General features: G+C 43.2%; 1 protein-coding gene across 6 annotated transcripts in view; it reads right to left on the bottom strand.

Moving 5' to 3' along the window:
- Positions 1-26,564, bottom strand: part of synj1 (synaptojanin 1) — a 114,431-nt gene that overhangs the window by 74,229 nt on the left and 13,638 nt on the right. For all 6 annotated transcript variants that reach the window (XM_078232818.1, XM_078232820.1, XM_078232822.1 and 3 more), the window contains exons 3-5: positions 3,716-3,802; positions 946-1,213; positions 180-405 (exon numbers count right to left, since the gene is read on the bottom strand). In XM_078232818.1, coding sequence (XP_078088944.1) covers positions 180-405; positions 946-1,213; positions 3,716-3,802 — 581 coding nt within the window. The remainder of the gene's footprint in view (positions 1-179; positions 406-945; positions 1,214-3,715; positions 3,803-26,564) is intronic.

Here is a 26,564-nt window from a genome sequence, read left to right as displayed (position 1 = left end):
GGCCAATCTGTGCCAGGTGCAGAGAGGTTAGAAAATGATTCTCTTATCTCCAAAATCAAAACAAATTAGATTAAAATATTTGCTATAGTTTGATTGCTGTGTATTATATGGGTTAATAGTGACAATCAACACCAAATAAGGATAGCTAAAAGATTGGATTAACTCAAAAAATATTGTACCTGCTCCGTTTCAACGAAGTTAGCTACTTGGCCATCATCATTTGTTCCTCGCACATTGAATCTAGTCCCTGCTCTTTCACAACTGAGGCGTGAAATCAAGCAAGCTTTTGCTTGTTTGTGCGCAGCATAGATAGTCCTGATCTCCACTCCTCCACACATGAGTCTCAGTGTCCATTCATCGCAATTCACATCATAATGCTTCAGGTGCAAGTGTAATGACTGGTTCCTATAGGGCACACAGGTTAAGAACAAGAAATGTTTGTCAGCTGTGATGTTTCTATGTCAAAACATAACACCAAATTCCAAAAAGCTATTTTAAAACACTAGAAAACTAATAGGATGCACCTTGGTTAGAGGAAATAAATTAGTTTCACAGATTTCTAGTCAGAAGATTTAAGATTCACATCACTGGAAAATTCCCATTGGAATCATGAGCCCTGAAAATTATAGGTTTAATACAGCTGACAACTGAATTTGGAAAAGTAACATTCACATTAATATTAGTCTACTGTGACATACAAAGTGTTGTGTGATTTCTATTTAAAATAAAAAACATTGGGCGGGATTTTACGGCCATGCTCTGCCCGAAACCATAAAATCCTGCCCGAGGTCAATAGACCGTTCCCTGGTCCACTCCTTGCCCGCTCAGATTCCTGTGGCGGGTGGAACGGTAAAATTTGCCCCATCGAATCCAAAATTATACATCAATCTTTAACTTAATGCTATACGGCTTCAATTCTAGACATTTACACAACCTTCAACTCACCAAAAAAAACGGTTATCTGTTGTATGCTCTTGCATTCTACGATGGGCATTCAGGCTCAAGTCTAGACTGACGCCACTGGAAGACCAAGCAAAATAGAAGCTCCCAGAACTCAACACCTTCCGCACATCAGAGACACGTTCCTCATCTGAAGGCTCATTTTGAAGAGAAATAAATTCAGTACAGGTGACTCTGAAGATTTCAGAATCTTGTATCTTTCCCACTGACATACAGCCAGTTACTAGCACAAGGTAATGCAACATGTTGTCACCTGCAAGGAGAAACATGCACTCATGTTGGAAGATGAAAATAATTAGTTGCACCCTAAAACTTTGTTGAGGATAATGAGTGTAATTAGTCAGACATTTGCATTTCAGTTTTAAGATCTGGTTTCAAACTTCGCCCTGAGTGTTGGACCATAGGCCCAGTTGTAGGTTAATTTGGTCCTCAAGCATGCGATGGGAGGTTTCCTTGTCTACTGTAATGAGGGTTCCATTTGAAATAAATTTTGAAAATCTTAATCCCGTGGTAATGAGCCAACATCATTAAAAAAATGCCTTAAAATTCAAGGTTATTTGATCATCTCATTCAGATGTGGCATTATGGAAAAATGTATAAATTGAGGCTGATACTCGAGATGGAGATTAAAGTGAACTGTTGTGGCAGACAGAAGGAGCTTTATTCTGTTGCGCTGTACCAAGCCCAGGAATACTCACTGATAATACTGTGTACTTGAACATTCATGAGTTCTGATTGTTTCTTGCTGTTCAATTGCATCAGTATTCTGTCCATACTGGTTAAATAATTAGTGGTCTAATTTGAAAAGATTGAGGATAGATCTGGAGCGGACTTATAGATACAAGCAAAACTGTCCTTTGAATATTGAGCTCAATTATACAAAATCTGGACCACCATTCCAAACTCCTGTGCATTTTGTAAATTTATTTAACCATGATCTTTTTGAGAAAAGTTAAATAAATTCAGTGAAAAGATAGACTTAGGCAGTGCATTCTAGATCCTTAAAGAGTGGTGGAAGATGATTAAATAGTAACTTTCAAAGAGGAATTGGATAACCCTGAAGAGTAAAGTTTGCAAGACTAGCGGACAATATCAAGGCAGTGAAACTAATTAAATAGCTCTTGCAAAGATTTGGAATGGACACAATGGGCAGCAAAGCCTCCTTCCCCGCTGTATGATTCAAATGTTACTCAAGAGCAATACTTTACAATACATAACACTGAAAGCTGTGAATAAGCTCCAGTGTGATATTTAAAATGTGACGGTTTAACGAAAAATTTTAAATGTATGCAAGATACTTCAAAAACAAGACATTGCAATATCCATTTGCTAAAAGAATCTTGAATCAGCTTGGCCACGACGAACAAACATGACAGTCAGTCGAGTGCTGAATAATTCATTCATCCTTCAGCTGCATAATTTGTTAAAATGACAGAGCATTGGCAAAGGGAATCATTTTCTTCTGAAAACATAATTTAAAAAAAGGTCTGGCCTCATCTGGTGACTCAACTGGCATGACACTGGTAGCCGAGTCAGACAGATTATGAAAGCTGTGTAGTGCTTACAACAATATCAACAATCTGTGGAGATGCTATGATTGACCTTAGCTCCTATGCGGTGAGGGGGAAGACTGTGGCATAGTGGTTATGTCAGTGGGCCAGTAATCCAGAGGCCCAGGCTAATAATCTGCAGACACAGGTTCAGATCCCACCGTGGGAGCTGGAAGAGTTTAAACTCAATTAATAAAATCTGAAATTGAAGCTAGCGAAGTTATCAATTGTCATAAAAACTCATCTGTCCTCTAGGGAAAGAAAGCTCCTATCCTGTACATGCAACTCCAGATCCACAGCACAGCAATTCTTAACTGCTGGAAAATCTCAGCAGGTCTAACAGCATCTGTGGGGACAGAATAGAGCCAACGTGGAGTCAAGATGCCCCTTTGTCAGAGCTTTTTGTTTCATATTCCAGCATCTGCAGTATTTTGCTTTTAATTCTTAACTGTCCTCTGACATGGCCTAGCAAACCATTCTGACACCGAAACAGACTGGTGTAGTCAAGAACGCAGCATCTCGAGAGCAATTAGAAATCGGCAACAAATGCTAAAGCCCACATCCCATGAGGGAATAAAAGAAAAGGCATTGGCCAATGTTCGCTATTGCTAATTAGTGACTTATGCTTTAATTAATTAGGAAATTAGGATTGATCCTTGCAGTGATAACTCAATGTCAAACATTCTGTCAGCATCTAAACTCACAAATGGCCACTTTAATAAGATATTTAGCTTGATGCCTATGGAAGCACATCACATCACAGTAAGATGCCAATCATTTCAGCAGAGGAGATAAGGAGAATCTGAATGCAAAAAAAGATTGGAATGGTTTATAATGTTTTTTTTGGACATGACTATACTGTGAATCATTCAATTTAGTTTCAGACAGCCCCAAGAACATTTTCTCCACCGTTAATAGGGAATTTAATTGCAGAACATTGTCGTTAAATACTGACAGTAAAATAAAACTCTTAACTGAGCATGTGACTACTATAGTACCAATCCTCAGATTAAGGACAATCACACATTAATGAACAGCAGCAAAGCTCATGCAAGTTTTAATTTTTAAAAAAAGACACAGAAGGTGCTACAAATAATGGATGAAAAATATTTTTACTCAATTTTAATATTTGTTAAAGAATGCCTTAATAATAAAGATAGTTGAAATTTTAAAATTCCATACACAAAAGTTACTTCACTACTTACCAAGATTCAACCTCAAAACTCCCAAAAGACCATATGCATCTAGTAGCTTGGTATACATGTTTTTGATGACCTCTTTCTCTGCTGATGCTAGGAAACAAGACGAAAAGTCTAAAGCAAAGGCAATAGTAAAAGGCTACCAAATGCTCAAGGCATCAATTATATCTTTAAAAGCAAAAATTACTTCTATGTAAAAAGCACTCTTTAGAGATAGTATTCCAAAAGTACTTTACATATAGAGAGAGGAGAAAAAATATAAACATGGATAAAACAAGTGAAGGACTGGTCCTCAAGTCATGGTATCTAAATTAGAAAGGATATGAAGAGCTTGGATGAGGAAGGATTTTGAGAGGTAAAGAGGAAATGGGATGGTTCAACAGTAAGGTGATGACAATAGGGTCTGCTACCAACCACAGTACAGCTACAGAAAGTCTGGGGGGGGGAGGGGAACAGTGAGAGATGCAAAGAGGATTAATGGGCAACGAAAGAATTACAAGTCTGGCGGCTGCTGCAAAGATAGGTTGGGGGGAGGTACAGAAAGATTTTTTTTAAATTTTCACTCAAGGGATGTTACCACTGAGCCAAGACTGATACCTGAAATTTGAGGCAGTTTGGTAGTCTTAATGCAAATGTTAATTATAGCATCCACCAAACCCCCCACTCAATTGGTACTGCCAAATCTAGACCGATCCCCCCCCCCCCACACCGAGGAATACAGGGAAAGATCAACAAAAAAAAACTAAGCACTGCAGAAAGTGGGGCCTATCAAAGATGAAGAAGGGAACTTGTGTGTAGATGCAGAGGCTGTGGGAAAGGTTTAAAATGAATATACTATCTCAGTATTTACCAACAAAAGGGATGAGGCAGATGTTGTAGCCCAGGAGGAACACAGATGTTGGACACGATAATCATAGAGAGGAAGTACTCGAAGCGTTGGAATCCTTGAAAGTTGATAAATCACCAGGGCCAGATGGATTATTTCCGGGGCTGCTGAAGGAGGTTAGAGGGAGGAGATAGCAGATACTCTGAGGATGATTTTCCAATCATCACTAGGTATAGAGGTACCAGAGGACTGGAGAAACGCAAATATAGTTCCATTGTTTAAAAGGAGATTGAAGGAAATGCCAAAACAATAATAGATGAGTTAGTCTTACATCAGTGGCGGGCAAATTAGTAGAATCAATCCTGAAAGATAGAATTAACTGTCACATAGAAAGGCACAGACTAGTCAGGGATGGTCAGCATGGATTTGTTAAAGGAAGGTCTTGCCTAACAAATTTGATTGAATTCTTTGAGGAAGTGACAAGAAGCATTGATAATGGAATTGCAGTGGACATTGTGTGCATAGATTTTAGCAAGGCATCTGACAAGGTCCCACATGGAAGATTGGTCAAAAAAGTAAAAGCCCATGGGATATAGAGTAATGCGGCAAACTGGATCAAAAGTTGACTTAATAACAGGAAACAAAGAGCAATTCGATAGAAGCCCTTGCCAATGTAAAGTTGTTTCAAGTGGTGTTCCACAGGGCTCGGAGTTGGGACCCTTACTGTTGTTATGTGTTAATGATTAAAAGTTAAAATAAATCCTTAGTACGGCACATAAATTACAACCAAAATTGAAACACGAATATTTGAACGAGGAGTAGGCCATTCAGCCCCTTGAGCCTACTTTGCCATTCGGTAAGGTGATATCTGATAGTATCAAATCTGCACTCCGCCTACCCCAATGACCAATCATCCCCTTGCTTACCAAGAAATCTATCCACCTCGGCCTTTAAAATATTCAAAGACTCCGCTTCCACCACCTTTTAAGGAAGATAATTCCAAAGATTCTCAACACTCAAGGGTGAAATTGTTTTTTAACCTAATTTCTGTTTTAAGCAGTGACTCCTAGTTCTTGTTTCTCTGACAAGAAGAAAATCTTCTCCACATCTACCTTGTCAAGACTCCTCAGGATTTATGTTTCAACAAAGTCGCCTCTTACTCTTCTAAACTCCAGCAGATACAAGCCTAGCCTGCACAACCTTTTCGCATATGACAACCCGCCCATTCCAGGTATTAGTCTGACAAATCTTTTTCTGAACTGTTTCTAACTTATTTGCATCCAGGTTTAAATAAGGTGATCAGCGCTGTACACAGTATTCCAATATGCGGTCTCATGAGTGTCTTGTACAACTGAAGCTGCTTTTGTATTCAATTCCCCTTGCAATAAATGATAACATTCTATTAGCCTTCTTAATGATTTGCTGTGTCTGGTCAGAAAGGCAAAACAATGTTGGGGTTTATAAGATCCAAATCATAACTGGATTTAAATGTTTCAAATGAATTTTTCAGAAGACTTCAAACATTTTGCACAATTTACATAGCAACAAAAAATAATACAATAAATTATGGTCGCGATTCTCCAATCCCATTGCACTAATTTTTTAGCGCTGCAGGCCAGGAGAATTGCACATCGGCCAATTCGCGGAGTTCCGTGTGTATGTCTCCCAGGCCTGGATTTCTGGCGGCATCTGTGCGGTGCTGGAAATCAGCTGGGAGGCGGGGCTAGCATTTAATAGTAGACTGAATTCTCCGGGCCCACTAGCATCTCCCACTCCGCCAGAGTGTTTCACTCCAGCGGGGATTACAGTAGCTCCCCACTTTCCGGGAGCTAACAGCCTGACCCTGCTAGAATGAAGTGGGGGCAATTGGGCCTCGCAGGGAGTTGGATGGGCCAGGCATGGGCACCCTGGCAGTGCCAGCCTGTGCCCCCAGCACTGCCCAAGGGGCAAAGTGCCCATGCCCAGGGGGCACCTTGGCACTGCCCATCAGGCATGAAGCAGCGTCAAGGGGATGCAGCCTGCTGCCAGAGGGAGGCCAGAGATCGGGGCGGAAGGGGGGGCGGCCCGCAAATGTACCAGGGGGGGCGGCGGCGGTACTGCAGGGATTCCCGAGCTGGCCAGCAATCGGGCGATCGAGTGTGCGGGGCCACTGTGCATGCACAGAGCCCACTGGTTTCAGCCTCCCGGGCATGAATAGGTCCCGTCTTCTGAAATCTAATGATATTCACGCTGGTGACCTCTGCAATGCACAGAGTGTAGGGGTTTCTAGTGTGAACTCCCACTGAAAAAACCAGCGTGAATTACTCATTTTCCCACAAATTCAACACTTAGAATTTTTTGGGGAGAATCGCCCCCCAATAAGTAAGTTATGAGTTGATGGTTGCACAGGGCCTACTGGTACACTCGGAATTTCAAATGATGCCATAAGTGTTCAGAAATAAGGTATTCATAGCTAAAGGACAGCTTACAAATTACTAAATATTAAAGGCATTGTGCGAGTGTGCATTCTAACTCTCTCACTCATGGTATAATGTAAGTGATCCCCACAAACTGAGAGTTTGGACCTAGTGCAAGATATACTCTTAGAATAAATTTTGCAGATGTCACCATATACTTTTGAACTGTTGTCACTGCTAGGCACGATTAGAATCAATAGAATCCTTACAGTCCAGAAAGAGGCCATTCGGCCCATCAAGCTTGCACCAATAACAATTCCACCCAGGACCTATCCCCGTAACCCCACGTATTTACCTTGCTAGTCCCCCTGAAACTAAGACACAATTTAGCATGGCCAATCAGCCTAACCCGCACATCTTTCGAGTGTGGGAGGAAACTGAAGCCATGATGTGGAGTTGCCGGCGTTGGACTGGGGTAAACACAGTAAGAAGTCTCACAACACCAGGTTAAAGTCCAACAGGTTTATTTGGTAACAAAAGCTACTAGCTTTTGGAGCGCTGCTCCTTCATCAGGTAAGTGGGACTGAAGCACCCAGAGGAAACCCATGCAGACACAGAAGAATGTGCAAACTTCACACAGACAGTGACCCGAGGCAGGAAACGAACCCAGGATTAGTTGTGCTCCACTGGTTCATTAATTAAGCATTACAGCTGTGCAATTTCAAATAAAGAATATTTTCTACCTGTTTAAAAAGAACTGCATATGTTAACTAACAATAGTCATGAAAGTTGCATGAAGATGTTCCATTTTTGACAAAATATATAATTTTATGAGAAACCAGTACTGAAATACACACTCGATACTCACGCATTGGAAATGGTGTAACAGAAATAGTGTAACATGCCAATTACTGCTCCGACTATCACCTACTGCATTTTCACTGATAAGTCTTGAAAACAACCACACCACAGAACAGTTGCATTGATTATTGGAAGATGACCTACTCTCGTTCAAGGTTAAGCTGCCTTATTCAGGACTTCTTAAATCCTGTTTTTCCTTTAGCATTACTAATATTCTGCAAAAGCTGGATTAAGTTCAGCTCATACTTGGAAAACGTTGGAAGACTTTTCCACATTTCGACACATTTATTAGCGATACATTTCAGCATGCTCAGTTTTAATCTAACAAATGATTTTATTGCCAGGTTCCCACCCAATTACAAATAGTTTTTAAAATTACACAACAATCCAGTGACTCTCCTCTGAATTTTTTCCATAGCTTCTACATCATCATGAGGGGGGTCAAAACTAGACACGGAATTCTAAATCAGGCAGATAGTACATTTTGTTCCATAAGTAACATGAGGTGAGAATAGTGCCTCAAACTGCCTTTCAAAATTCTCTCCAGGCACAGAAATTACTATATATTTTTTTTTAAATCAAGATCCATCATGTTTGCCCTCAACATCTTCACAAACATGAGATAAAATAATAAAGTTTGACTGCTATGATTCGTCAGCAACTCCATCAATTAGTTTACAACAGGCCCAGACATGAGGCAAGGGAAATTTCCAGTAGCAGAGTGCTTTGGGAATCATAGGTCAAAAATCACCTGTCCCTCCCACATACACTTTCAAACTACTCGTTCACTGCATATCCAAGCCTATTTCCTGTCAGAGGTTTATCCAATTACAATTTGAACGGATTTCGGTTCGGTTTCGGTTGCAACCCACATCCTAGGAAACCTGCTCTATATATTTACCACTTAAGTGAAATCTTGTTCACCCTCTTGTCAATTTCCCAACTCAATTAAGTGCAGACCATGTCCTTTGGTGCTATTGTTCTGGACAAAGTGAATGAGTCAGTTACTGTCGTCTATGTCATCTTATCACTTCAGAATTTCTTCAGCATTGATCAGATTGCTTTTTCTCAGTCACTTTACAAAGTAATACTGGGCTGGCGTCTTTCAGTTTTCAAAGAATATTGGTAGAAACTGCTTGCAACCTCATCTTCTCGAAGTGTCAACCTATCACTCTAACAAGACAGGTTTGGATAAAGAGGGCCTTTTGCCATTATGTCATATGTGCATGATCAAGAAATTGCATAGCAGTACAAGTAAACTTTGCAAACAAAGTGAAACAGAATACTTGTACCTATGTCATGCAGTGAATCATCCCAAGGTGCTTCACAGGAGCATTAGAAAATATCAAGCCACGTAGGGATTAGGTAAGATGACCAAAAGCTTGGTCAAAGAGGTAGGTTTTAAGGAATACCTTAAAGGAGCCTTTTGCAGTCAACCTGAATCGTGGACCTAAGCTCTAACCAGAGGGACCAACTGTGTGGGGAGTTGTAAGTATCAGCCAGATCAACGGATATTGGGACTGAGGTGTAAAGATAGTTTGAAATGGCAACTAAATCCTGAGGGGGTTTGAGTTGAGGTTTGGACAGAAAGATGAGGTTTTGCCTGTTGGTTTTTGTGGAGGCTTGTATCAGTAAGTCATGGTTTTGAGTGCTGTGCAGCATCATTATACATAGAAACTAGGAGCAGGAGTAGGAAATTTGGCCCTTCAAGCCTGTGCCACCATTCATTTTGATCATGGCTGATCATCTAATTCAATATCCTGATTCCCCCCTTCTCTCCATATCCTTTGATACCTTTAGCCCCAAGAGCTTTATCTAATTTCTTCTTGAAATCAGACAATGCAATTAAAAATACTATCTTAGAGCTCTTGTTACGTCATTAGAGGTGTTTTTTGTTAACAAATACATTTGTATTGTCGATGTAAGTTTGTCCTTTATAAAATCCTAAAGAAAGGAACTGACATTAAGGGTTAACAAGAACTGAAACAGTGATAAGTTATACATTAAAGTTGTTTCCTTTAATTTTTTTTAAAATCTATGATTTCATTCATTATTGTCACATGTATTGTGATACAGTGAAAAGTATTTTTCTTGTGTGCTGTACAGACAGAGCATACCGTTCATAGAGGAGGAAAGGAGAGGTTGCAAAATGTAGTGTTACAGTCATAGCTAGAGTGTAGACAAAGATCAATTTAATATAAGGTAGGTCCATTCAAAAGTCTGATGGCAGCAGGAAAGAAGCTGTTCTCGAGTCGGTTGATACGTGACCTCAGACTTTTGCATCTTTTTCCCAATGGAAGAAGGCGGAAGAGAGTATGACCAGGGTGTCTATGGGATCCTTGATTGTGCTGGCTACTTTTCCGAGCGTAAGGAAGTGTAGATGAAGTCAATAGACGGGAGGCTGATTTGCATGATGGACTGGGCTACGTTCACAACCTTTTATAGCTTCTTGTGGTCTCAGTTAGAACAGGAGCCATACCAAGCTGTGATACAACCATGGTGCATCCGTAAATGTTGGCGAGAGTCGTAGCAGACATGCCAAATTTCCTTCGCCTCCTGAGAAAGTAGAGGAGTTGGTATGCTTTCTTAACTATACATCAGCGTGGAGGACCAGGACCAGTAGTTGGTGATCTGGACACTAGAAACTTGAAGCTCCCCACCATTTACACTTTCCCCATCTTTGATGTAGATAGGGGCATGTCCTCCACGGAGCTTCCTGAAGCCGATGACTATCTTCTTCGTTTTACTGACTGAGGAAAAAATTGTCATAGCGCCAATTCACCAGATTGTACCCGGTCTCATCATGATCTGAGATCTGACCCACTACGGTGGTGTCATGAGCAAACTTGAAAATCGAATTGGAGGGGAATTTGGCCACACAGTCATTGGTATACAAGTGTATAGAAGGGGGCTGAGGACACAGCCTTGCAGGACACCACTGTTGAAGATAATCATGGAGGTGTCGTTGTTGCCAATCCTATTAATTGCAGTCTGTGGATTAATCTATGGTTCATCTGTTAAAAGCTAAGTTGTTTCATTTTGTTAGAGTTAGATTTAAACTGTGTTATTTAATAAAGTCTGTTTTACTATAAAAATCCCAAATTTGTCAGTGGAATTACTCCTGGAGTGAAACATCTTCATATTTATATCAAAATAACAAAAAAGTTGGAGGTCTGGTCTGGCTTCACAATATACCTTGCGATTCTGGTCCAGGATCCTAACAACATGGTGGTTAGCATAGAACCATAGAAAATTACAGCTCAGAAACAGGCCTTTTGGCCCTTCTTGTCTGTGCTGAACCATTTTATGCCTAGTCCCACTGACCTGCACTTGGACCATATCCCTCCACACCCCTCTCATCCATGAACCCGTCCAAGTTTTTCTTAAATGTTAAAAGTGACCCCGCATTTACCACTTTATCCGGCAGCTCATTCCACACTCCCACCACTCTCTGCATGAAGAAGCCCCCCCTAATATTCCCTTTAAACTTTTCTCCTTTCACCCTTAACCCATGCCCTCTGGTTTTTTTCTCCCCTAGCCTCAGCGGAAAGAGCCTGCTTGCATTCACTATCTATACCCATCAAAATCTTATACACCTCTATCAAATCTCCCCTCAATCTTCTACGCTCCAGGGAACAAAGTCCCAACCTATTCAATCTCTCTCTGTAACTCAGCTTCTCAAGTCCCGGCAACATCCTTGTGAACCTTCTCTGCACTCTTTCAATCTTATTTACATCCTTCCTGTAACTAGGTGACCAAAACTGTACACAATACTCCAAATTCGGCCTCACCAATGCCTTATATAACCTTACCATAACACTCCAACTTTTATACTCGATACTCCGATTTATAAAGGCCAATGTACCAAAGGCACTCTTTACGACCCTATCCACCTGTGACGTCACTTTTAGGGAATTCTGTACCTGTATTCCCAGATCCCTCTGTTCAACTGCACTCTTCAGAGTCCTACCATTTACCCTGTATGTTCTTCTTTGGTTTGTCCTTCCAAAGTGCAATATCTCACACTTGTCTGCGTTAAATTCCATTTGCCATTTTTCAGCCCATTTTTCTAGTTGATCCAAATCCCTCTGCAAGCTTTGAAAACCTTCCTCACTGTCCACTACACCTCCAATCTTTGTATCATCAGCAAACTTGCTGATCCAATTTACCACATTATCATCCAGATCATTGGTATAGATGACAAACAACAATGGACCCAACACCGATCCCTGCGGCACACCACTAGTCACAGGCCTCCACTCAGAAGCAATCCTCCACAACCACTCTCTGGCTTCTTCCATTGAGCCAGTGTCTAATCCAATTTACTACCTCCCCATGTATACCTAGCGACTGAACCTTCCTAACTAACCTCCCATGAGGGACTTTGTCAAAGGCCTTGCTGAAATCCAGGTAGACAACATCCACCGCCTTCCCTTCATCCACTTTCCTGGTAACCTCCTCGAAAAACTCTCAGATTGGTCAAACATGACCTACCACGCACAAAGCCATGTTGACTCTCCCTAATAAGTCCCTGTCTATCCAAATATTTGTAGATCCTATCCCTTATCACACCTTCCAATAACTTGCCCACCACCGACGTCAAACTTACTGGCTGATAATTTCCCAGATTTCTTTTGGAACCTTTTTTAAACAACGGAACAACATGAGCCACCCTCCAATCATCCGGCTCCTCCCCCGTGAATACTGACATTTTAAATATGTCTGCCAGGGCCCCTGCAAGTTCAACACTAGCTTCCCTCAAGGTCCGTGGGAATACCCTGTCCGGTCCTGGGGATTTATCCACTCTGATTTGCCTCAAGACAGCGAGCACCTCCTCCCCTTTAATCTGTAAAGGTTCCATGGCCTCCCTACCAGTTTGCCCTATTTCCGTAGACTCCATGCCCATTTCCTCAGTAAATACGGATGCAAAAAAACCATTTAGTATCTCCCCCATCTCTTTTGGTTCCATACACAGTGTACCACTCTGGTCTTCAAGAGGACCAATTTTATCCCTCACTATCCTTTTGCTCCTAACATACCTATAGAAGCTCTGCTGCCTCACAGCACCAGGGACCCAGGTTCAATTCCGGTCTGTGTGGAGTTTGCACATTCTTCTTGTGTCTACGTGGGTTTCCTCTAGGTGTTCCGGTTTCCTCCCACAGTCCAAAGATGTGTGGGTTAGGTTGATTGGCCATGCTAAATAGACCCTAATGTAAGGGGGATAAGCAGGGTAAACATGTGGGGTTACAGGAATAGGGTTTGGGTGGCATTGTGGTTGGTACAGACTCAATGGGCTGAATGGCCTCCTTCTGTACTGTAGGGATTCTATGAACATTCAGTGCTCAACCAATAATCTGGACACCGGTATCTATTTAAATACTAACCAGCTTTTATCACCAGTTCTCTCAAAATATATTTTCCTACTATTTGAATCCTTGCTTTCACTGGTTCACTCTTGCCCTTAAATATGCGACTAAAACAGGAAAGTGAAAAATCAACGTTTGCAATGGTTTGCATACACAAACATTAAGTCAAGGAGGCACAAAGATGCATTTACCTGCAATAAAAGGTAATAAAAAAGATTTGAGTTTTCTGTTATATTAACCACATTGTCTTTATGTATTCTGTTTGCGACTCTGAAAAGCACCCAAAAAGAAAAATAGTAATTGCAATGAAAAGACAGGAAATACTTCAATTCCAATGCAAATTAAACCCACATTCAGGTTTCAAATTGGCAGCACTTCACAAGTAGAAGCACGGACTGAGGATCCATAGTCAAATTAATTATGTCAATTGTAACAAAATGACTACCTATCATCACCCTGGGCTATACAAATCAAGGAAGTCCCAGGCTTTATTCTTTGCCTCTTTCAAGTTATCTGTTTACAGTGTAGGCAGTAGAGGTTCTTGAACTGGTCTGGGTTGAGGGCAGAGAACCACATAGATAGGCGTCAACTGTGGCTCAGTGGGTAGCACTTCCCCTCCCCCACCCACTCTCTAAATCTGAGGGTTGTGGATTCAAGACCTCAGTATACAAAATCTGCTTTCTTTCAATGATCATGCAGGAAAATGAGTGAGAGCATTAGGTTAAGTCACAGAATTAGTCCTGATCAAATGTCGCCACAGCCAAATAGCCTTCTGATGCTGTGTGAAGTAACACAGAGAATAACTTCTTAGGCAAAGAACCAGCAATTTTTTTAATTCATTCGTGGGACATGGGCGTCGCTGTTCTTGAGAAGATGGTGGTGAGCTTGCAGGTCCACATGCTGTGGGTTGATCCACAATGCCGTCAGGAAGGGAATTCCAGGATTTTGACCCAGCGACTGCAAAGGAACGGCAATATATTTCCAAGTCAGGACGGTGAGTGGCTTGGAGGGAAACTTGCAGGTGGTGGTGTTCCGATGTATTTGCTGCCCTTCTAGATGGAAGTAGTCATGGGGTTTGGTAGGTGCTGTCTAAGGATCTTTGGTGAATTGCTGCAGTGCATCTTGTAGATTATGCATACTGCTGCTGCTGAGCGTCAGTGGTGGAAGGATTGAATGTTTGTGGATGTGGTGCCAATCAAGCGGGGTGCTTTGTCCTGGATGGTGTCAAGCTTCTCGAGTGCTGTTGGAGCTGCACCCATCCAGGCAAGTGGGGAGTAGTCCATCACACTACTAGCTTGTGCCTTGTAGATGCTGGATAGACTTTGTGAAGTCAGGGGGTGAGTTAATCACCGCAGTATTCCTAGCCTCTGACCTGCACTTGTAGCCACTGTGTTTATGTGGCGAATCCAGTTGTGTCTCTAGTCAATGGTAATCCCAAGAATATTGACAGTAGGGGATTCAGTGATGGTAACAACATTGAATGCCAAGGGTCGGTGGTTAGAGTGTACCTTAGTGGTGATGGTAATTGCCTGGCATTTGTGTGGTGCGAATGTTATTTGCCACTTGTCAACCCAAGCCTAGATATCGTCCAGATCTTGTTGCATTTGAGTATGGACTGCTTCGGTACCTGAGCAGTTGCGAATGGTGCTGAACATTGTGCAATCATCGGTGAACGTCCCCACTTCTGACCTTATGACAAAGGGGAAGTCATTGAAGCAGCTGAAGATGGTTGGGCCTAGGACACTACCCTGAGGGGCTCCTGCAGAGATGTCCTGGGGCAGAGATGACTGACCCTCCACAACCACAACCATCGTCCTATGCACCAGATATGATTCCAACCAGTGGAGAGTTTAGAACATAGAACATAGAAAGCCACAGCACAAACAGGCCCTTCGACCCACAAGTTGCGCCGATCACATTCCCACCTCTAGGCCTATCTATAGCCCTCAATCCCATTAAATCCCATGTACTCATCCAGAAGTCTCTTAAAAGACCCCAACGAGTTTGCCTCCACCACCACCGACGTCAGCCGATTCCACTCACCCACCACCCTCTGAGTGAAAAACTTACCCCTGACATCCCCCCTGTACCTACCCCCCAGCACCTTAAACCTGTGTCCTCTCGTAGCAACCATTTCAGCCCTTGGAAATAGCCTCTGAGAGTCCACCCTATCCAGACCCCTCAACATCTTGTAAACCTCTATCAGGTCACCTCTCATCCTTCGTCTCTCCAGGGAGAAGAGACCAAGCTCCCTCAACCTATCCTCATAAGGCATGCCCCCCAATCCAGGCAACATCCTTGTAAATCTCCTCTGCACCCTTTCAATGGCTTCAACATCTTTCCTGTAATGAGGTGACCAGAACTGCGCGCAGTACTCCAAGTGGGGTCTAACCAGGGTCCTATAAAGCTGCAGCATTATCTCCCGACTCCTAAACTCAATCCCTCGATTAATGAAGGCTAGTACGCCATACGCCTTCTTGACCGCATCCTCCACCTGCGAGGCCGATTTAAGAGTCCTATGGACCCGGACCCCAAGGTCCTTCTGATCCTCTACACTGCTAAGAATGGTACCCTTCATTTTATACTGCTGCTCCATCCCATTGGATCTGCCAAAATGGATCACTACACACTTATCCGGGTTGAAGTCCATCTGCCACTTCTCCGCCCAGTCTTGCATTCTATCTATGTCTCGCTGCAACTTCTGACATCCCTCCAAACTATCCACAACACCACCTACCTTGGTGTCGTCAGCAAACTTACCAACCCATCCCTCCACTTCCTCATCCAGGTCATTTATGAAAATGACAAACAGCAAGGGTCCCAGAACAGATCCCTGGGGCACTCCACTGGTCACTGACCTCCATGCAGAGAAAGACCCCTCCACAGCCACTCTCTGCCTTCTGCAGGCAAGCCAGTTCTGGATCCACAAGGCAACAGCCCCTTGGATCCCATGCCCTCTCACTTTCTCAAGAAGTCTTGCATGGGGGACCTTATCGAACGCTTTGCTGAAGTCCATATAGACCACATCCACCGCTCTTCCTTCGTCAATGTGCTTGGTCACATTTTCAAAGAACTCAACCAGGCTCGTAAGGCACGACCTGCCCCTGACAAAGCCGTGCTGACTACTTTTGATCATACTAAACTTCTCTAGATGATCATAAATCCTGTCTCTCAGGATCCTCTCCATCAACTTACCAACCACTGAGGTTAGACTCACCGGTCGGTAATTTCCCGGGCTGTCCCTGTTCCCTTTCTTGAATATAGGGACCACATCCGCAATCCTCCAATCCTCCGGAACCTCTCCCGTCTCCATCGACGATGCAAAGATCATCGCCAAAGGCTCCGCAATCTCCTCCCTCGCCTCCCACAGTAACCTGGGGTACATCCCATCCGGTCCCGGCGACTTACCAACCTTGATGCCATTCAATAGTTCCAACACATCCTCTTTCTTTATGTCCACATGCTCGATCCTTTCTGTCCTCCGCAATCCAGCAGTACAACCACCCAGATCCCTTTCCACCGTGAATACCGAGGTAAAGTATTCATTAAGCAGCTCCGCCATTTCTAACGGTTCCGCACAAACTTTTCCCCCTTCACCTTTTAAGGGTCCTATGCCTTCACATCTCATCCTTTTACTCTTGACATATTTGTAGAAAGCCTTGGGATTCTCCTTAATCTTACCCGCCAAGGTCTTCTCATGACCCCTTCTCGCTCTCCTAATTTCCTTCTTAAGCTCCTTCCTACATCGCGTATACTCCTCTAAATCCTTAACACCTCCTAGCTCTCTGAACCTTCTGTACGCCTCTCTTTTCTTATTCACCAGGTTCATCACAACCTTCGTACACCACGGTTCCCGTACCCTACCAACACCCCCCTGTCTCATCGGAACGTTGTCATGCAGAGCTCCAGACAAACATTCCTTGAAAATCCTCCACTTTCCTTCGGTACTTTTCCCCAAGAATGCCTCCTTCCAATTTACCCGTCTAATTTCCTCCCTGATGACACTGTATTTCCCTTTACTCCAGAGAAACACTTTCCTAGCCTGCCTGACCCTATCTCTTTCCAATGCTATCGTGAAGGAGATAGAATTATGATCGCTATCCCCAAGATGCTCACCCACCGAGAGATCCTCCACCTGTCCAGGTTCATTAGCCAGCACCAGATCAAGAACAGCCTCTCCTCTAGTAGGCTTATCCACATACTGTGTCAGGAAACTCTCCTGGACACACCTAACAAACTCCTCTCCATCCAAACCCCTAGCCCTAGGGATATTCCAATCTATGTTTGGGAAATTAAAATCTCCCATCACGACAACTCTGTTATTCCTACATCTCTCCAGGATCTGTTTCCCCATCTGCTCCTCAACATCTCTGTTACTATTGGGCGGCCTATAGAAAACACCCAGCAAAGTTACCGACCCCTTCCTGTTCCTAACCTCCACCCACAGAGATTCCGTAGTCAGTCCCTCCACACCCTGATACCCATTGATTCTAGTTTTGCTTGGCTCCTTGATGCCACACTCCATCAAATGCAGCCTTGATGTCAAAGGATTTCACTCTCACCTCCCCCCAGCAAATTAAAACCTTCTAAACAAAAAGGAGGGGAAAGACTTTTTTTTAAAAAAAACCTTAAACCGCCATTTGACACATTCTAAAACGCCAAAGCTTTTTTTATAAAATGGAAAAAAGTTTTTAAAAAAGGTCAATTCTGAAGGAAAAATCAGTTCGGATCAGTATTCTTATTCCCAATCTTTACTGTTTTTCCTTCTGTGTTGTGTGGTTCAAATAAGCATTCTTACTCATATGCACAAAGGAACAAATTGCACGAGTTTCAGGCACAAATTCAAGTCAAGCACAGACATGGTAACTATTACCAAGGCATGGCTGCAAGGTGGTCAGGGTTAGGAACTAAATACATCAGGTTAAGATAGGGAAACATAGAAGATAGGAGCAGGAGGAGGCCATTTGGCCCTTTGAGCCTGCTCCAGCATTCATTACGATTATGGATGATCATCCAACTCAATAGCCTAATCCTGCTTTCTCCCCATAACCTTTGATCCCAGACTGTGACCCCTGGTTCTCGACTCCCCCACCATTGGGAATATCCTTCCTGCATCTACCCTGTCTAATCCTATTAGAATGTTATAAGTCTCTATGAGATCCCCCCTCATTTGTCTGAACTCCAGCGAAAACAATCTTAACCTAGTCAATCTCTCCTCATACATCAGTCCCACCATCCCCGGAATCAGCCTGGTAAACCTTTGGTGCACTCCCTCGAGAGCAAGAACATCCTTCCTCAGAAAAGGAAACCAAAACTGCACTCTAGCTGTAGCGTCACCAAGGCCCTATATGATTGCAACAACATATCCCTGCTCCTGTACTCAAAACCTCTCACGATGAAGGCCAACATACCATTTGCCTTCTTTACCACCTGCTGCACCTGCATGCTTACTTTCAGTGACTGGTGCACAAGGACACCGAGGTCCCGCTGCACACTCCCCTCTCCCAATTTACAGCCATTCAGGTAGTAACCTGCCTTCTTGTTTTTGTTTTCAAAGTGAATAACCTCATGTTTATCCAAATTATACTGCATCTGCCATTGATTAGCCCACTCACCCAACCTTTCCATATCATAGAAACCCTACAGTGCAGAAGGAGGCCATTCGGCCCATCGAGTCTGCACCAACCACAATCCCACCGAGGTCCTACCCCCACATATTTACCCGCTAATCCCTCTAACATACACATCCCAAGACTCGAAGGGGCAATTTTTAACCTGGCCAATCAACCTAACCCGCACATCTTTGGACTGTGGGAGGAAACCGGAGCACCCGGAGGAAACCCACGCAGACACGAGGAGAATGTGCAAACTCCACACAGACAGTAACCCGAGCCGGGAATCGAACCCGGGACCCTGGAGCTGTGAAGCAGCAGTGCTAACCACTGTGCTACCGTGCCGCTATATCATTCTAAAGGATCTCTGCGCCCTCGTCATAGTTCACCCTCCCACCCAATTTGGTATCATCTGCAAACTTTGAGATGTTATATTTTGTTCCCTCATCCAAATCATTTATATTGGGAATAGCTGGGGTCCCAGCACCGATCCCTGTGGCACCCCGCTAGTTACTGCCTGCCAATTTGAAAAGCACCCATTAATTCCTACTCTTTGTTTCCTCTCTGCCAACCAGTTTTCTATCCATCTCAATACATTTCGCTCAATTCCATGTGCTTTAATGTTGCATGATAAAAGCAAAGTTAAAAAGTTTATTAGTCACAAGTAGGCTTACATTCACACTGAAGTTACTGTGATAATCCCCTAGTCGCCACATTCCGGCACCTGTTCGGGTACACTGAGGGAGAATTTAGCATGACCAATTCACCTAGCCTACACATCTTTTGGACTGTGGGAGGAAACTGGAGCACCCGGAGGAAACCCACGCAGACACGGGAAGAACGTGAAACTCCACACTGACAGTGACCCAAGCCGGGAATCGAGCCCAGGTCCCTGGCGCTGTGTGAGGCAACAGTGCTAAGCACTGTGTCACTGTGCCACCCCTTGTGCGGGACTTTATCAAACGCTTTCTGAAAGTCCAAATATACATCTACTGGTTCCCCCTTGTCAACTCTACTAGTTACATCTTCATAGAATTCCAACGGATTTCCCCTTCATAAATCCATGCTGACTCTGTCTGATCCTGCCCCGGCTTTCTAAATGCTCTGCTATAATGTCCTTGATAATGGATTTGAGAATCTTCCCCATTACCGATGTTAAGCTTACTGGTCTATAATTCCCTGTTTTCTCTCTATCGCTTTTTGAAATTGGAGTGACATTAGCTACCCTCCAATCTGCAGGGAATGTTCCAGGGTCTATAGAATCCTGGAAGATGACCACCAAATGGATCCACTATTTCTAGAGCCACTTCCTTAAGTGCTCTGGGATGTAGATTATCAGACCCTGGGGATTTATCCGCCTTCAATCCCATCAACTTTCCCAGTACCATTTCTCTACTAATATTGATCTCCCTCAGTTCTTCCCTCTCACTAAATCTTGTACAGGACCTGTACCTCAGTGGTTCGGGATGAAATCACTTCAACAGTAAAAAGAATATAAGAGGTAAGTGAGCAGTGGAAACTTTATGGATAAAATTAAGTTGAAAATTATGTTAAAATACATATAGGCCTACTCTCCTATATGATTGAGACATGAATGACTGACTTCAGACTTTTTAAGCAGTTAAATGGGTGCTGCACAAGATGCAGTCAGAACATCAGAGGCATCAAATATGAAAACACAATGAAGTACTTCAAAACGTCTGGAATTGAAGCACTCATCTTCAAAACCCAGTTCAGATGGAGTAGATATGTAGTCTGCATAAATGATGATAAAATCCTCAACTCTGTACCGAATTCACAATTTATTAAAACACTATCTGCGAAGTAGGTAGAGATTAAGGATAAAAGAGTCCTTGAATATGAATAGGAAACCTGGAGAAAAATACATAAGCAAAATTAGCAAGGGGACCAATCTCAAGCAATACTCCATCGTAATTTTTTTCCATCCACATGTAGAATGGACGTGCCCCAAAGTGTGGATGTGTGCCACCAGTAGAAATAAGACATATTTTAAAGTTACCACAGGAATAGGTATAGAAGAAAGAATACAACTACAAATTACTCACTTACTAAACTGCTGCCATCCATAAAAGGTGTTCTGCCCACCATATAATTTCAGTGTTAGTACAATACCAGGTATGTAGGCCATATGTCCCATCAATTGCTGATGTTAGTTTGGATGTCCATAAAAGGCAAACTACAGACTGTACTCAACCAGCCCACACAAAGCAAAATCAACACCTCTACCGCGAGAGAGAGAGCATTAAATACGAAAGCCCTCCGAATTGCTGCGTTTTTATTTCAGATTGCCAGCATCCGCAGTATTTTGCTTTTATTTTAATGTCGGAATATTTTCAAGATTTATATTTTTGAATTACCTGTAAGCTGGAGGACCCAACAGTTTGCCTTTGCTTTCCCCATGGCAACACCTCAGCAGAGTCAATTTGCCAATAAATCAGCACCCTTTTCTGTAGTGTAAACGGTTGTGATTGGTGATGAAATTTGGCATTTTTGTGTTTGTAGATGAGTCCACGACAAAAAAAAGCTTCATTAACATGTCCCTTTTCAGCAAAATTCTACCAAATCAGCTGTAGCAAAACGACTAGATCAGTGGTATTAACTATCCCAAAAATTCACTTACTAACTCTTAATAATTTACCAACACTTTCAACTTGCCTCCTGCTCTTTGCTTCCTACATCCAGTTCGCCAATTCTCTCAACTCCCCGCTTCTCTCCATGACGCCCCCTGCTCTGATTCCCTCCTCAACCCTCCCACTCACCGTCTGTCCTCATTATTGGTTTACAGTGAACATTTTGATTTGATTTGTCACATGTATTAGTATACAGTGAAAAGTATTGTTTCTTGCGTGCTATAGAGACAAAGCATACTGTTCATAGAGAGGGAAACGAGAGAATGCAGAATGTAGTGTTATAATCATAGCTAGGATGTAGAGAAAGATCAACTCAAGGTAGGTCCATTCAAAAGGTCCATTCCAGGGAAGAAGCTGTTCTTGAGTCGGTTGGTATGTGACCTCAGACTTTTGTATCTTTTTCCCAACTGAAGGTGGTGGAAGAGAGAATGTCCGGGGTGCATGGGGTCCTAAATTATGCTGACTGCTTTGCTGAGGCAGCAGGAAGTGTAGACAGAGCCATTGGATGGGAGGCTGGTTTGCGTGATGGATTGGGTTACATTCACGACCTTTTGTAGTTTCCTGCGGTCTTGGGCAGAGCAGGAGCTGTGATACGACCAGAAAGACATTCAGGCGAGCCATCCGAGTATGCCACAGGAAGGACAAGTCTGAGGGTTTCAGGAACTGACTAGTGAATTTTGGACATTAATTCCACCTGGTCAATGTCAAGCTTGACTCTCATTCGTTAATTTCTTGCTGTGGGGCAGTGTATTAGTTCTTTACTGTCACTCTAGTCCACAAGCAAAGACCATTTAATCATCAGGCTGCAATAGTCAAATTAATGGCACTTGATGGACTGCTGCACAGCTTAGTGGGAATACAGATCTTAGGTAGTAGCATTATTTCCTTAAAATAGCAAAGAATAAAAGAAATGTAGTCGTAATTGGGATAGGATAGTTAGGGGGCATTCACACTGTTCTCTGACCAGGATCGAGAATCCCAAAGGTTGTGTTGCCTGCTTGGTCCTCGGGTTTAGGATCTCTCATCTGGGCTGCAGAGGAACTTGGAGTGGGAGTTGTCGTGGTTCACGCAGGTACCAACGACATAGGTAGAATAGGAACAGACGTTCTGCTAAGGGAGCATGAAGAACTAGGAGCTAAATTAAAAAGCAGAACCAAAAAGGTAATAATCTCTGGATTATTCCCTGAGCTATGAGCTAATTGGCACAGCATCAAGATGATTAAGGAGGTAAATGCGTGGCTCAAAGATTCACGTGGGAGGAATGGGTTTGAATTCATGGGACATTGGCACCAGTATAAGGAAGAGGGGACCTGTTCCGATGGGACGGTCTTCAGCTGAGTCATGCTGGGACAAGAGTCCTGGCGAATCGTATAACTAGTGCTGTAGGTAGGGCTTTAAACTAAATAGTAGGGGTGAGGTAGGGGGTGGGGGGGTTAGAGACATGGCTGCAAGGGGATCAGGGCTGGGATCTAAATATCCAAGGATATGTGTCCTATCGAAAGGACAAGCAGATGGACAAAGGAGGCGGGGTTGCATTGTTTGTAAGGAATTTACAAAAGAACATAGGAAAAGTTTTTTTCAATATATACAAGATAAGAGAAAGGCAAAAATGGCCATTGGACCACTGGAAAATGAGGCTGGAGAAGTAATAATTCCTATTATTATAAAGAAATGCAGAGGAACTGAATAGTTACTTTGCATCAGTCTTCATGGTAGAAGACACCAGTGGGATACCAGAGCTCCAAGAGAATCAGGGGGCACAGGTGAGTGTAGTGGCCATCAATAAGGAGAAGGTTCTGGGGAAACTGAAAGGTCTGAAGGTGGATAAATCACCTGGACCGGATGGACTACATCCCAGGGTTCTAAAAGACATAGCTGAGGAAATTGTGGAGGCATTGGTGGTAATCTTTCAGGAATCACTGGAGGGAGGGAGGGTCCCGGAGGACTGGAAAGTAACTAATGTAACACCACTGTTTAAGAAGGGAGGGAGGCAGCACACGGGAAATTATAGGCCAGTTAGCCTGACTTCGGTCATTGGCAAGATTTTAGAGTCCATTATTAAAGATGAGATCGCAGAGTACTTGGAATTGCATGATAAAATAGGACTGAGTCAGCACGGCTTTGTCAAGGGGAGGTCACGTCTGACAAATCTGTTAGAGCTCTTTGAGGAGGTAACAAAGTTAAGTTAAAGTTTATTTATGAGTCACAAGTAAGGCTTACATTAACACTAATGAAGTTACTGTGAAATTCCCCTAGTCGCCACAATCCGGTGCCTGTTCGGCTCAATGCACCTAACCAGCACGTCTTTCAGAATGTGGGAGGAAAACTGAGCACCCGGAGGAAACCCACGCAGACGCGGGGAGAATGTGCCAACTCCACACAGTGACCCAAGCTGGGAATCGAACCCGGGTCCCTGGCGCTGTGAAGCAGCAGTGCTAACCACTGTGCTACCGTGCCGCCCTAGGAACAAGGAAGTTAAATAAGGAAGAACCAGTGGACGTGATTTCTTTAGATTTCCTGAAGGCCTTTGACAAGGTGCCGCATAGAAGACTGTTAAATAAGAACCTATGGTGTTACGGGTAAGATCCTGGCATGGACAGAGGATTGGCTGACTGGCAGAAGGCAGAAAGTGGGAATAAAGGGCTCTTTTTCAGGGTGGCAGCTAGTGACTAGTGGTGTGCCTCAGGGGTCGGTGCTGGGACCAGAACTTTTCACAATATACTTTAATGATTTGGAAAGAGGAACTGAAGACACTGTTGCTAAGTTTGCAGATGGTACAAAGATGTGTACAGTGACAGGTAGTATTGAGGAAGCAGGGGGACTGCAGAAGGACTTGGACAGGCTAGGAGAGTGGGCAAAGAAGTGGCAGATGGATTACAATGTGGAAAAGTGTGAGGTTATGCACTTTGGAAGGAGGAATGGAGGCATAGGCTATTTTCTAAATGGAGAAATGCTTAGGAAATCAGAAGCACAAAGGGACTTGGGAGTCATTGTTCAAGATTCTCTTGAGTTTAGCATGCAGGTTCAGTCAGCAGTTCGGAAGGCAAATGCAATGTTAGCATTCATGCCAAGAGGGCTAGAATACAAGAGCAGGGATGCTGTATAAGGCTCTGGTTAGACCCCATTTGGAGTACTGCGAGCCCCATATCTAAGGAAGGATGTGCTGGCCTTGGAAAGGGTCCAGAGGAGGTTCACAAGAATGATCCCTGGAATGAAGAACTTGTCGTATGAGGAACGGTTGAGGGCTGTACCCATTGGAGTTTAGAAGGATGTGGGGGGATCTTATTGAAACTTACAGGATACTGCGAGGCCCGGATAGAGTGGACGTGGAGAGGATGTTTCCACTAGTAGGAAAAACTAGAACCAGAGGGCACAACCTCAGACTAAAGGGATGAGCCTTTAAAATAGAGATGAGGAGGAATTTCTTCAGCCAGAGAGTGGTGAATCTGTGGAACTCTTTGCCACAGAATGCTGTGGAGGCCAGGTCATTGAGTGTCATTAAGACAGAGATAGATAGGTTCTTGATTAATGAGGGGATCAGGGGTTATGGGGAAAAGGCAGGATAATGAGGAGGAGAAAAATATCAGCCATGATTGAACGGTGGAGCAGACTCGACGAGCCGAATAGCCTAATTCTACTCCTGTGTCTTATGATCTAATACAGGCAGCTAAGGACGAAAGGCAAACTAAGACAACAGGGATGATCAAAAAAAAATCAGGCATTAATCTCTGCCTACACTATGGAAATGCCGGCGTTGGACTGGGGAAAACACAGTAAGAAGTCTAACAACACCAGGGTAAAGTCCAACAGGACTTTAGTGCAATAGGACTAGTGGCTTTTGCTACCAAATAAACCTGTTGGACTTTAACCTGGTGTTGTTAGACTTCTTACTACACTATGGAAAGCCATGCAGGTCTGCAATTTGGTCCCATAGTTATGTTAGAACAATAACAAATGTTTCCACGCATGCAACAAACAGCCATTTTCAATAATTGTGGAAAATCAACAACATAACTCCCTGATGAAATTGGAAATGTATCAAGGGCAGAACAGTTTTAATAGGGAATTTTAACTTCCATATGAATCTAATAATTCAATAACCAGTTCATACCCCGAAGGGCCAAGATCTCTACTTGCCAAAAAAGGCAGCCTGGACAATTCAGTGGTAAGAGACAAAAAGGAAAGAACATTAAAAACATACATCTTGGCAAATGGGCAAGATATAAATAACAGCAAAGGGTGACCAAAGAAATCCTGAAAAGATGGGACATGCAAGAGACATCAAAAGCAACTCAATATTTATTTAATAGGTAAATAGGCAAAAAAGGATGGTCAGGAGCAATGCTGTCCACTTGAAACTGGTAACTGTGATATTGTGAATGAAAATAAGGAAATGGCGGACAGGCTGAATAATTACCATTGAGGCATGTTAACATCCCAAGGAAACTAATAGTGAACCATGACCTCACCATGTAAAGGGTAACAAATCCCCAGGACCATTCAAGATTTAAAAAGGAAGTAGGGGGGGGGGAACATTGCCAACGCCTTGCCTACAATCTTCCAAGTTCTCTTCATTCAGGAACCATTCCTTTAGATCAGAAAATTGTGTGTCACCCTGCTATTTAAGAAGAATAAGGGGCAAACCAGGAAATTATACACCAGTTAGCCTAAACATCTATTGCTGGGAATATATCTGAGTCTATAGATAAGGATAAAATGACGGAACACACATTTTTCTGGAAGTACAATAGTTAGCACTGCTGCCTCACAGTGCCAGAGATCCGGGTTTGATTCCCAATCTGGGTCACTGTCACATGCGGAGTCTGCACATTCTCCCCATGTCTGCGTCGGTTTCCTCCCACAGTCCGAAATGCGTGCTGGATAGGTCCATGGGCCATGCTAAATTCTCCCTCAGATGTGACTAGGGGATTTTCACAGTAACTTCATTACAGTGTTAATGTAAGCCTACTTAAATAGTCTAACTTCAGCTGATCAGAGAGCCAGCCTGGATGCGTTATGGGTGGATCACGCTTCATAAAACCAATTAAATTTCTGGAAGAGGTAGCTGAAGTAGTGGACAGGGAAAAATCTATGCATAAACAACTGCGGATGCTAGAATCTGAAACCAAAAGAGAAAATGCTG

Source organism: Mustelus asterias, chromosome 17 (genome assembly GCF_964213995.1).
Source record: "Mustelus asterias chromosome 17, sMusAst1.hap1.1, whole genome shotgun sequence".
NCBI lineage: Eukaryota > Metazoa > Chordata > Chondrichthyes > Carcharhiniformes > Triakidae > Mustelus > Mustelus asterias.
This window is presented reverse-complemented; position numbering and strand designations above follow the sequence as displayed.